The following is a 13,552-nucleotide window of genomic DNA, read 5'->3' on the forward strand; positions in this document are numbered from 1 at the left end:
AAAGTTATAAACGTTTTAGGAAATATATTATCTTACAAAATGGCAAAGAAAAACACATTTACGGGTTGGAAAGTGATAAAATCAATCAAACTCAACAACATTTGGGAATACGCCAAAAATGTTACTTTCAAACAAATAGCATCGATCATTTTTCCATTCTGAAAAGTAAGTTAAACTTTCCAAATTGTTTGAACATATTTAATGTCTTTGAAGTTGTATAATTTCGTAAATAAATTTCCAATAAATGGTAGCAGTATAACAAACAACATAACAATGCATAAGCTCACGACTATATCCCAAATAGGGTAGTCAGAGGTACATCCATCGTAAGATGAAATAAATACCTACGCCTCACCGAGCTTTCTATTAGACCAACATGTTAAACGACCAACATTTTTATGTGTCGTAATTAAGTTTTGAGGAAAATATTGAAGAGAAAACTTTACATAAAAGTACAAACTTACATACTGGGTACTGAGGTACCTATTTATGTTATTTCGGGACATTGTAAACATTTCTTATGCCATTTTAATATTGTAAACTTACGTCATGCAATAAAGTATCTAAACAAATTAATCTCTCCAGGTTTTACGCTTTTGATAGATAAGTACATTAAGCGTTTCACATTTCACAAATTTCATTATATCTCGAATAATCTATATCCCCGAACATTCTATGTCTATTTCCCCCAAAACTGTGTAGAGAAAAGCAGAAAGATGTAAGTATTTTAGAAGCTGGTGATAATGATAATTATGTCAAACAGATGAGCAAAGATAATAAATTGAGTCTCAATTATGATTCTACACCTCATACTGTACGGAAAAGTCACGGGGGAGACATTGAAAATGACGAAACAGAACAGATCTGTAAAAGAGTAGAAGGGCAGTGGAACGTTTGTAATGAAAATGAAAGTGAACAGAGAGAAGAAAAAGTAGGTGACGGAAATCAGGAAAGCATAGTTCAATGGCTAAGAGTCAAATATTCAAAATACTTATATATTGTGGTCTAGTATTTGTCTTGAATATTGTTGTTGTAAAATAGAACAAAGTCTTAAATATTGATTTCCCCCAAAACTCTGTCAGTTTCCCCAACATTCTATGTCAGTTTAACCGGACCTTCTATGTCAACAGCGGACGAGAACGGGTCGATATCGGAGACCATACCGGACCGCCCCGTCGAGCTCAAGAACTTCCCCAAGTTGTGTGAGCAGCGACGCAAGTTTCCCGTCTTATACAAACTTGAATTCCAGGTAAGTCCAATTAATGACTTTCTATTTGGTAATTAAGTTAGTAAATTAGACTTAGACAGAATAAAGAGAGAAAAGAACGACAAGTTAAGACTTCAATTCGATATTGCTAATTGCTACACTATCTATTTCTTTTATACCTGTCATCTCTTATCCGCTGAAAAACAAAGTATAGGTGTCAGGACACGCGGGGCAGGACGTCAGGTGAGCCATAGTCTCAGTGGCAGCCCTAGCAAAATATTTAGGTGGTGCAAGCCTCAGAGTGGCACCCCCAGTTTAGAACCACCAAAATTAACCTAATTCAATCTCTTAAAAATGATATTTACGGCGGCCACCCGGTATGAGTTTTATGTGGCCGCAATTTGACTCGATGAAGTCTTAGTTTCCGGGTGGACCAGTCTTAGTTGGATTTTGTCGTCGTCGTCCCCCCCATTTCGGCGCCCGGTGCGGTGGCATACCTCGCACCGCCCTAGGGCCACCACTGCATAGTCGACGTCGTAATACCTCACTCGCAGCTCACGTCCGATCCGTTCAAACCCTACCTGGACAGGTTATCTTTACTTTGGCCATCCTTTGTTTGTTATTTAAAGATTTCAAGATCGGCCTGGTCAGCCCATGACGTGGAAGATTCTCGGAGACGGGACAATTGGAGTAGGTAACGTCGCTGTTCTGCGCCAAAGACTGCATCTGGCTTGGGAACCCTCACATTCAGCTGGTTCGACACCCTTTAAGAAACTGTTACGGCTCTTAAGCCTTTTGCAGTGTGGGGTAATTGTGCATAGGGTGCCGACAGTCCAGTTTTTGATAATCACAACATTCTTAATAGCATCATGCCCGTATCCCCAAAGGAGTAGGCAGAGATGTCTAGTATATGCAATACACCTAATCTCTGTCAGCTATTGTCGATTATTTAAATACGAGAACTGATTACAGTTCGAGACAGCTATATTGAAGTCTGTAATAGGCACAAATCCTGGTAATCACGTGATATCAATTGTCTATGCTCCAGACATGAATTCACATAAAGGCGAATTCAGTGGTTTAGCGTCCGGACCGGCATTCAAACCACGGGTGCTGAAGTTCAAATCCTTTGGCAACATACCAGGAAATGACCAATTGTCCATATAAATTACAGCTTAAAACACTACCATTATGGCTCTATCTTGGTTGACAGTATCACTTACGCCATAAAGCTTGGTGACCCGCCAAAAGCAGCGAGCTGGTGCAATAAGTCACCTTAATGGGACGACTGAAGTCTGCAAGTAACTTGGACTATAAGTTCTCCTACAATAAGCTCGGGAAAGTCACTTTGTAAGCTTTTAGGTCACTTAACATTAAAGGATCTGGAGATGAATAGTTGGATTTATTGGTATTTCTAGCAACCTTTAACACGTGCTAGCTATTAGGGTCAGCACAGCCTGGGCGTCACAAAACATACACATAAGCCCACAACTACGTACATATACCTGTATATTATATATCAAGTAATTTGGTATTGTTTTTTATTTTTTTTATTATATAATGTATGTACACCCCCCTCCCCCTTGGAGGCCCCTGAGGAGCTCGGTGGCGCAGCGGTTAACGCGCTCAGTCTGCGATTGTTAAAGTTAAGCAACTTTCGCAAAGGCCAGTCATAGGATGGGTGACCACAAAAAAAAGTTATCTCGAGCTCCTCCGTGCTTCGAAAGGCACGTTAAGCCGTTGGTCCCAGCTGCATTAGCAGTCGTTAATAACCATCAATCCGCACTGGGCCTGCGTGATGGTTTAAGGCCCGGTCTCCCTATCCATCCATAGGGAAGGCCCGTGCCCCAACAGTGGGGACGTTAATGGGCTGGTGATGATGATGATGTATGTACACAATTAACACATGTTTATGGAACACGATGTTCGTGCGGCACCCAACAGGGTCCACATAATATCAGCGTCGTGGTTCACGCCGCGACTTGTGCTGAGTGAGGCCCTTTTATCTCAGGACGTCCACCGCCACCTTATGATAATTTTGACAAACATCCGTTTGTAATTGTTTAGTGGAAATTTGGTATGATGTTGTTGACATTTTTTTGTGTGTGGCGCCCTTTTATAATAAACTATTTCTATTCTATTCTATATTCCATTTGCGGTAGTCAGACGTACATCTACCGCAAGATGAACCGAGTAGCCATAACCGAGCTTTTTGTTAGACCAACATGGCAGGTGTATCACTCCCATGCATAGCGGTTGAGCAAACTATCTTAGCTAGACATAAGCATACAACTAAAGGTAAAGAAATATTTACTATGACGCACAGGGCCGCGAAAATTTTAATCTTTAAATAAAAAAAATGTCAGTATCAAATATTCGATTATACCGTCGCTTTTCGTAATCGTTTGCAACTTGGCTAAGGTTATAATGTAATCAACAAACGAGCCGGTTGCCCGGTTAAAACATATCACACAACCGGAAGCGAACATAATTTATCAGGACAACCATACAGCCGCCTCACTCATTCAATTAACAATCGCTTTATAAAGGGGTATCATGTAAAACTGGACTATCCTGGACAGGGGCCACTGATGTTGGTGATGTTTTATAAGCAATATGGTCGTAAGGCCCAAATGCCTTTTAAAATCCAAATCCCATTGTTTAACTATTGTGTCTGGAAATCCGGGCGTTACGAGCATATTAAATAAAAAGTAATTGTAACACAATTATATAAATTACATTCTGGAGTTTCCTTGTCGGGATGACTTTCAGGAACTGACTGTAACACAACTATGTAAAATAGTTGGTGGGGAAGCATCAATTACCATTTAACTATAGGCCGACGCTTCGTCATACAAGGAAAAACTTGCAAACGATCGACAAGGCCAGAAATCTCATTCTTCTTTTCTTTTCTTATCTTTTATTTGAGCCACCGACAAGAACCTTGCTGTTAAATTTTGAATTAATGAATTTATAGTCTATTTCCCGGAGTTGTAAACTAGCTAGCGGGCTTTCTGTACCTGTTTGTCTGTGTCTGTGGTGTCCGGAAGTAATAAATGTATCTTTCTTTCTTTCTATGCAGAAATAACATAACATAAGCTTACGACTAAATCACTTTGTGATCCCTAGTTTGGTTAGGATATTACAGGCTGATCACCTGATTGTCTGAAAGTAAGATGATCAGTCCTTCGGAAGGCACGTTAAGCTGTTGGTCCCGGTTACTACTTACTCTTACTGACGTAAGTAAGTAGTCGTTATAACAACATCAGACCCTGACATCAGGGTTGATGAGGTTGGTAATCCACCTCATATCCCACACGATAGAAAAAAGTGGTATTATCAGTAGTCTCTGAAGCTTTTCTAACATCGCATTTCTTTGAAGTGTGACTGAATTTATGTATTTATTTCAAGATGACCTATCTCGTTGTTCCCTGGAAGTGATTGCTACGTAGCATCCTGCCATCCTTATCCTGCCATCCAAAGCACGGATCTTCTTACTTTCGGACAACCAGGTGATCACCCTGCAATGTCTGCCTGTAATATACTACAAAATCTATAACTTTTATTTAAACTATATCGAAATGAAGCCATTTAGTTCTAGAACAATCGTAATTCACAGTTACGAACTACAGTTCCAACTTACTGCTCGAATCACAGTTGCTATGCCAGAAGTTACTTGGAAACTGTTATTTAATTTGTACTAGCAATCAACTCTTAAGTAAAATTCACATAGAGGCGATTTCGAAAGCGTTTCGGAGGAGGGAACTTATATAATGTTTGTATACAAACTATTTTCAGTTCCATAATATATTTTTGACTTAGAATCATGGTCGAAATCATCTCTCAAAGTTTTAGTTACGATGTCACTAACACCCTTATAAAGAATGAACGTGTTAAAAAGTCCAAACGCCGTATTTTTTTATTACAAAGGGAGAAAGTGTCCGGATAACTTCCGGCTAATGACATCCCGGAAAAAATCCGGAACAGAGTGTGACTGAAGTTCCGGACCACCACAGGGCAGTTAAAGCAAATCTCCATATTCTTTATCTATTCAACGATACTGAATTAAAATGGTTTTTTTTATTGGTGCCAGTTCTGACAGACATCAACTGAACCCGTCGTAAGTTAAGGACGACACTAGTTAAGGGTGGTATTAATAAACTAATCTCAGCTGAGACTGCACTGAAGATCATGCTCAAGTCCGTGTTTTTATATAAGAACTGCCACATTGGGCTGTCTCGAAGCTGAGATTAATTTATTAATACCACCCATAGAGCTGTTTTATTTTGTAATTTATCATATCACTACTATACATGGAGGAAAGTGAGAAAAACGGAACATAAGATTGATAGAAAGAAAGAGAGAATATTATGGAAGGATAATGAACGGGGATTTGGTTGTTTTATTTGAATTAAGAATGGTTGATGAATCGCACGGAAGGAAGATTTTTTAAATAAGACTGTGTATGCGTTGATATATTATCTTTGGGACGGACTGTGGGTGTTGGAAAAGATGGAATGTAATAATAAGGAGGAATAAAATAAGTGAAGGACAACATCCCGTTTTATTCGACGTCCCATGTACAGTATACGAAGCTATTTACACCAGATGAAAGAAAAGGCTGCTGTCTTGTTATATAAGGAGGTCAAGAAACTTGCAAAGGATTGAAAAAGGCGCATATAAAACAAAATGAGCAATCCACACAAATGTCAAACAGCAATATTGCTTTTATAGAGGAATTGCTTTGATGTGGCCTTTTTAAGCCCTCTGGAAATTTCCACCGACAAGAGCTTATCTCTTATGAATGAATACTGTATAAGGTTCGTTATCTATAAAATCTGAATCCCCATTAAAAGTAACACTATCTGCCCGTCAGCTTTAACAACATTACAAACAATTACGAAAGAAAGTAATCGAATATAATGCCTAGGATAAAAGGTGACACTCCGGGTGAGAGCCTTCAGCGCTCCCCATTTGTCCGGCCAAGTAGTTAATGCCATCTGCGGCAAATCTACAATAAGTGACGTCAAAAAAAAAAAAGGTGACACCTTAGACCACAGCGCTGCTTAAGATCTGTGTCGTGTTTATCAAAACTTACAAGTCTACACGTTCACAAACTACAAGTTAGAAATAGAAATAGAAATGTTTTATTTGAATTAAGAATAGTTGATGAATCGGACAGAAGGAAGTTTTTTTTTAAGTACAGTCATGAGCAATATAATGTACCCACTTTAGGACTCTGTCGCACTAACATATTATTACACATTTAGTAAGACTTACATTTCAATTTGTCAAAAAAGTTAATGTGACATGGTACCAAAGTGTATACATATTAATGCTCGTGACCGTACGTGTAAGTTACGTTTATCAAAAAAGTAGAAGGGTTGGAAAATATACTTGTGCAATAAATATTGACACTTGTAACATGTAATTTATACGTGTAGTTTTGATAAACACATTCTTGTAATAATGAAAATGTTTACAAGAAAATTTCATGTAATAAGGGCTTGTAAGCTTTGATAAACAGGGCACAGGCTGGATCGTAGTCAAACGCACTCAAATCTTTTAATATAATCTATACTAGCCTACAAGATTCCACTGCTAGACAAAGGCCTCCCCTTCTTTCCAGAAGAAAAATTTAATCTTTAAATAAAAGAAAAATGTCAGTATCAAATATTCGATTATACCGTCGCTTTTCGTAATTGTTTGCAATTTGGCTAAGGTTATAATGTAATTAACCGTCATAAACGACAAACGAGCCGGTTGCCCGGTTAAAACATATCATACAACCGGACGCGAACGTAATTTATCAGGACAACCATACAGCCGCCTCACTCATTCAATTAACAATCGCTTTATAAAGGGGTATCATGTAAAACTGGACTATCCTGGACAGGGCCCACTGATGTTGGTGATGTTTTATAAGCAATATTAAATAAAAAGTAATTGTAACACAATTATATAAATTAGATTCTGGAGTTTCCTTGTCGGGACGACTTTCAGAAACTAACTGTAACACAACTATGTAAAATAGTTCGTGCGTCACCCCAATAGATGGCGATAGCAGGCTATTAGAACGAACGACGACTAATCGACTTCAAAAAAGTAAGTTAATAACATTCTGTTGAATACAATGTTAGAATCTTTAGCGTTGAGATACCTTGAGGCCTGTTGTCTTAAACTGTATACCGAATGAGAGCTCTCAGGGCTCCCCAATTGTCCAGCAAAATAGTTATTGCCATCTAAGGCCAACCTTCAATAAGTACATAAAGAACAAATTAAGACTATTCTACACGGCCTCCTGCAGACGCCATCTAATTTTATTTTAAGTTATACCTGTCATTTTCTTGTCCGTTGAAAAAGAAAGGTACGGGTAATCGACAGGCATAAAATTTATGGAATACACGTCAATTTTAAGCACAAATCTAAAACAACCGTCTAAAAATTTTACATTGGCCAATAACCCGCCAGAATTATGATGACAGCACAAGTCAAACGGTTTGCATACCAGCGACATACCTTTTTGTTTCGCCCGGGTTATTCATTCATTTACTCATTCTTCCTAAAATTAAGAGCTGTCAATCATCCGTCCCGTTCTTTTCAGCGGATAAGAAAATGACAGACATAACTTAAAGTAAAATTAGGAAGTGTTTCTAAGAATCGGGGCCATTGTTGTGAAATACTTATTCAATATAATTTCATTCCGGACCGTTGCTCGTTGATAGAGCGCATAATACGCGTAAATTACGCATATTGAATGCCGTCAAGTGCTTGTTATTTCCCTCCAAAATATACGATAAACAGGCAGCAATTCACTTCAAAACACCGCGGTCATACGGTAATTGGGCAGTTTCCTAGGTCAGAGATAAATTATGAAATTCTGATTACTTACTAAATAAAGACAAAAAACGTTTCATTTTTAAAAGGTGCACAAAAAAGTTTTATTGTTTCTATTTAACATATTTATGAATTGTGATACTTAATGAAAAATGTAATTATAAGCGCGACATTTCGTCGCGTTTTTCTATGACGTCACAGGTTGCTTTTTCATACAAATTCCAAAATTATTTCGTGTTTTGACGTTTAGTAAAAAGTAACTGATTTGACTAGTTGGAAACTAACCTATTATCTCAATCGAATGTCGGTTGCCAAATCGTTACGTCTAAAGGCTCCTTTATAGCGTCTGTATTAGAACTACAACTCTATAATAAAATAATGTAGCGATGTAAATGTTACTTTGAACTAAACATCAAAACACGAAATCAATTACAATGGAATTTGTACGAAAAAGCAATCTGTGACGACACAGAAAAACGTGACAAAATGTCACTTTGTTAAAATTAATAAATCAGGAGCTCAGTGGCGCAGCGGTAAACGCAATCGATCTGCGATTGTTGAAGTTAAGCAACTTTCGCAAAGGCCGGTCATAGGATGGGTGACCTCAAAAAAAGTTTTCATCTCGAGCTCCTCCGTGCTTCGGAAGGAACGTTAAGCCGTTGGTCCCGGTTACTACTTACTGATGTAAGTAGGTAGTCGAGACCAGGAGCCATGTCAGGGGCCTTTGGCGGCTCAATAGTAACCCTGACACCAGGGGTGATGAGGTTGGTACTCCACCTCAACCCACACGATAGAAGAAGAATAACCATCAATCCGCACTGGGCCCGCGTGATGGTTTAAGGCCCGATCTCCCTATCCATCCATAGGGAAGGCCCGAGCCCCAGCAGTGGGGACGTTAATGGGCTGATGACGGTGAAAATTAATAAATAAGTTAAATAGAAAAAAGAAAACGAACTATTATACGTTGCATGTCTCCTTGTCACGTAGGTCAGCGGGAAGAAATCTTCTTTCTTAGAGATGAGTTTGCCTGTAATGTCTGTTTTCTTTGAATTTTTCTTTTATCTGTTATATTGTGTACAAATAAATAAATAATTTATCGTAGACAAGACAGCATCTACAGACAATTTGATTACTTACCTATATACTAGACTCGCAAACAACTTATCTTATTTCTAGCAACATTGTCTGTTATGATCTTCATAACGGAATACTTGTTATCATTTCAAATAAAATATAACCTTTATTGCTCGGGACTGTAATCTGAAACCTGACAGAGAGCAGTAGTAACTGTCAGTACTATTCGCAGGCGAAGGACAGGAGTCTAGGACTCCTACGGCTTTGAAATAGACTACTTTGGGCACCATCCCACTTGCGTCAGATTGAGTACTGCTGGGCGGAAGGCAAGAGGGAAACCACTGCCCTATTTTACCCTAAAAAATTAGCATGGAAATTGCTACACCGACAAGAACGTGGCTCTTAAATTAATGATATTGATGTTTCCTCGGAGATAGTGCAGCTTTCTATTATTGAAAGAATTTTGTGAATCGGTTAGCGGTTGGTTCCAGAGGTTACTTCATATTATTTTACACAATTTTTATGTATTAATTAAATTAATGACAAAAAATAGGTACAAAAGGTGTACCTATCTATAAAAGAGATCTGTTCCAGCCAACCCCGCATGGTGAAAGGCAGGACGAAAAATATATAATTTTTTGAAACTAATTTTGCTGTCCCTTTTTATGTCGCGTCCCCCTGCACAAGCCGCCGCGTGTATAGCCTCTAATATAACACCTAATAGCAAATTCGTTATTCGTCTACCTAGCATGTAAAACCATTATTCATCGATAACAGGGTGTTAGCTCAATAATCGCCATTCGGGATTTCAATTTAAACACATCTGTTTGTACCGGCTTCATCGTAAATTAGAACGTTGATTGCTCAATTGTGTAAATAGAAATTATGATGGGTTTATTTTTGGAAAATCCAATTTTGAAATTTAATTTTCGAATTTCTGCCTCGTACATTCATAAATTAGTTCAGACCAGATTACTTATAAAAATATAAAAACTGTCGTTAACCCGATAAAATAAAACAAAAAGTAAAGAGGTTGTGGACGTGAATTGCGTTAGGTTAGGTTTCACGAAACAGCACTATATTGGTGCTATTTTATAATCTGTAGCAACACTTTTGTCCCGACTACGGCGAAGCAAAAGGAGGGTTATGTGTCTGACCGCAACATAGTCGTTCACAAATACATCCATATGTAACCTGCTCCATACCCCCTCCGGTTGATTGAGGGGAGGCCTGTGCCCAGCAGTGGGACGTAAATAGGCAGTTTATGTTTATGTAACCAGCTAACTTCCAAACCACCTGTCATAATTTAACAAATGAGGTAAGGAGAGGTGAGGAGTGAGGCTAGAAGCGTCTTTTGATTGTCCAGCGGGAGTTAAAATGGCCACATCGAAGCAATTAATCTAAGACAGCAATATTGCAGTTTGACATTTGCGCATATAAAAGTAAGCGCTTATCGCTATCGACTCACTAGGGTCGATTAATTCTTTCAAATATTTTTCCTCTCAGACGACGCCCTGAGCCGAGGTTCACGCCCAACTGGGCACCCTCAGGCCTGTTGTCTTAAACGTTGTACCGGGTGAGAGCCTTCAGCGCTCCCCATTTGTCCGGCCAAGTCCGGGCAAATCTACAATAAGTCACGTCAAAAAAAAAAAATGCTTTCTTAGATGAATTGCTTCGATGTGGCCATTTTAACCCCCCAGTGGTTATATGATATGTGACGTCACGCTGAATTAAATGTGGCGCCCTCTAGTGGACATGAAAGACAAAAGAGATATAGCTGTTGTCGAATGCCAATCTAAGATCTTTCCTTAAAGTATGCTTACCACGGCGACGACCACGTATCTCCTGAACATTATTATTCGGAAGAATTTCAGAGAAATATATTACCTTGTTTCATACTTTTTCCGTAGTCGAGTTTTAGTTTTTAATCTTTTATTTTTTCCCACCAAGGTGCAGGGGAATTATTAATACCAAAGCCAACGGCATTAGGAAGTATACACTGCATTTGGATTATTACTTTCTGAACCTATTCCATTCTCTTCTTCTTATCTTGCGGGTTGTGAGGTGGAATACCACCCTCAGGTGTCAGGCGTCAGGGTTCTAATTGAGCCGCCAAAGGCCCCTGACATGGCTCATGAAACGATTCCTCACTTACATCAGTAAATAGTTATCGGGACCAACGGCTTAACGTGCCTTCCGAAGCATGAATCATCTTTCTTTCAGACAATCAGGCAATAGGTAATGTTCTAACCCAACTAGGGATCACAAAGTAATTTTTGTGATATGTCCCCACCGGAATCGGGGGGTCGGGGGTCGGGCCTTTTTCATTATACTTAAGTACTTCAAACTTATGAAAAAAGGTCATATTAAATGTATGAATGTACAAATTACTAGGGACCCATTCCACTAGGGTTGTTAGGTCGGTCACTCACCTTAAACAACCCACACGAAATAAGAATAACGGGTGGTCGCGTAAAAACAAGCATTATTTACAACCAAATCGTAAACATAGTTCACTATGCTCTAACTTCCCAACTCGGATTCGGTCCCCAAACTTTACGACCCAAGCGAATAGTGGTCGGGTTTGGTACCAACCGAGCTCTAATTTGATATAGGCCATAAAGTCGAAGGCCCATAAAGCCTACAACGTCCGTAATATAGCCAATTCAATAAACGAACCGCACATCTATTGCATGTAGTGTAGATAATTTACTCGGAAACCCATGATACCCTCTAAAATGTTTATTTTTGAAATTGGCTTACAAAGTTAGCGCATTTATTATGTTTAGTTAGCGCATGTTAGCAAATTACATATATTATGTAACTAGCTGTAAAACTACTACCACATCGGAATCTGAAGGAAAGACGTGGCCAGAAAACCTCCCAGCACAGGGCCCTAGTCCTACTGTTTCATGTTTTCCTTTCTTTTCTTTTTTTTTAATCCAGTTTGTATTACATAATTTATAGACTTAAATACAATGGTATTCCAATTACAGTCGGTAGAAGGAAAGTGAAAATGATACATGGTATACATGGGACTACCACCATAGAATAAGGAATAACACTACGAATACAACGGCAACTCTCCGCTCCCCACCAGCGGCTGAGCTAGGTTTACCTCACCCCTCTCGGTCTCACTTTAGTCTTCAAATCGTAGGGCCGTCAGACGTCACACACACAGATGCGCGTGTACGATAACGTCAATGTGTGGTGTCTGTGTCAAATGAGCTTTTTTGTATGAAGTGTCCAGGGTGTGCTTAAACCTAGTTTTTTCGGAACCCACATTAGACACAACAACGATTTATTTGTATATTCCTTTTGTCTGTTTTATTGTGTACACTGGATTAAAAGAAAAGAAAGGAAAACATGAAACAGTAGGACTAGGGCCCTGTGCTGGGAGGTTTTCTGGCCACGTCTTTCCCTCAGCGTTACAGATTCCGATGTGGTAGTAGTTTTACAGCTAGTTACATAATATGTAATTTAATTATGTTTGACGTTCAAAAAGCGCTAACTTTGTAACCCAATTTTGAAAAATAAATATTTTTGAATTTTTTTTTTTTTTTACAAAAAGGTAAATAAACAGTGCTTCACAATATGGTCACCTGCTTTTCTGGAAGACGCGGTAAATGAACAAACTCTACTAACTCTATTGTTTATGACTTCACTTGTAGCGTCTCGTGCGATATGCTAGCGCCGTGCTACGGCTACAAGACGCGTGATATAGGCAATGTAATCAACTTTACTACCGCGATAAGTTCGCTGTCATAGAAAAATATTAACCAACAGACGGAATGAGGACGGAGATAATACGGAAACTGGGGAAATAGTGTGGGGAATACAATGTTTGCAAAGTGGGGAAGTGGGTGATTGTGACAGTGGGTATGGATGATATGAGAGTGTGGTGATGTGGTGTGTGGTATCTTTTATCTTCCGTATCTGCAGTATTGCAAACGTTACAATAATCACATACAGGGTGTAAGTGACATCGTAACGAATACTGAGGGAGATGATTCAGACCATCATTCTGAGTTAATATCTAGTGGAATTTTCCATCGCAAAATTATTGATTTTTTTTTAATTATTTTCAAAATAAAAATAAATAAACAAAATATATTATTAAATTCAATTATTAAATAATATATAAACTATCTATCTATATATTTATTATTAATTTATATATATATATATATATATTTATTTTTTCAGTTCCATACTTTTGCGACGGAAAATTCCACTTGATATCAACTCAGAATCATGGTCTGAATCATCCCTCAAAGTTTTCGTTACGATTTCACTAACACCCTGTATATACAGTCATGAGCAATATAATGTACCTACTTTAAGACTCTGTCGCACTAACGTATTTGACATTTAGTGAGACTTACAGTTCAATTTATCAAAAAAGTTAATGTGACATGGTACCAAAGTGTATAC

The 13,552-nt window shown here is 38.4% G+C and overlaps 1 protein-coding gene across 4 annotated transcripts in view; it reads left to right on the forward strand.

The window, feature by feature from the left end:
• The window catches only part of LOC126374161 (receptor-type tyrosine-protein phosphatase kappa), a 249,698-nt gene that overhangs the window by 204,772 nt on the left and 31,374 nt on the right, over positions 1-13,552 (forward strand). For all 4 annotated transcript variants that reach the window (XM_050020632.1, XM_050020636.1, XM_050020633.1 and 1 more), the window contains one exon: positions 1,131-1,249. In XM_050020632.1, coding sequence (XP_049876589.1) covers positions 1,131-1,249 — 119 coding nt within the window. The remainder of the gene's footprint in view (positions 1-1,130; positions 1,250-13,552) is intronic.

The sequence above is a fragment of the Pectinophora gossypiella genome, chromosome 17, assembly GCF_024362695.1.
Source record: "Pectinophora gossypiella chromosome 17, ilPecGoss1.1, whole genome shotgun sequence".
NCBI classification, from domain to species: domain Eukaryota; kingdom Metazoa; phylum Arthropoda; class Insecta; order Lepidoptera; family Gelechiidae; genus Pectinophora; species Pectinophora gossypiella.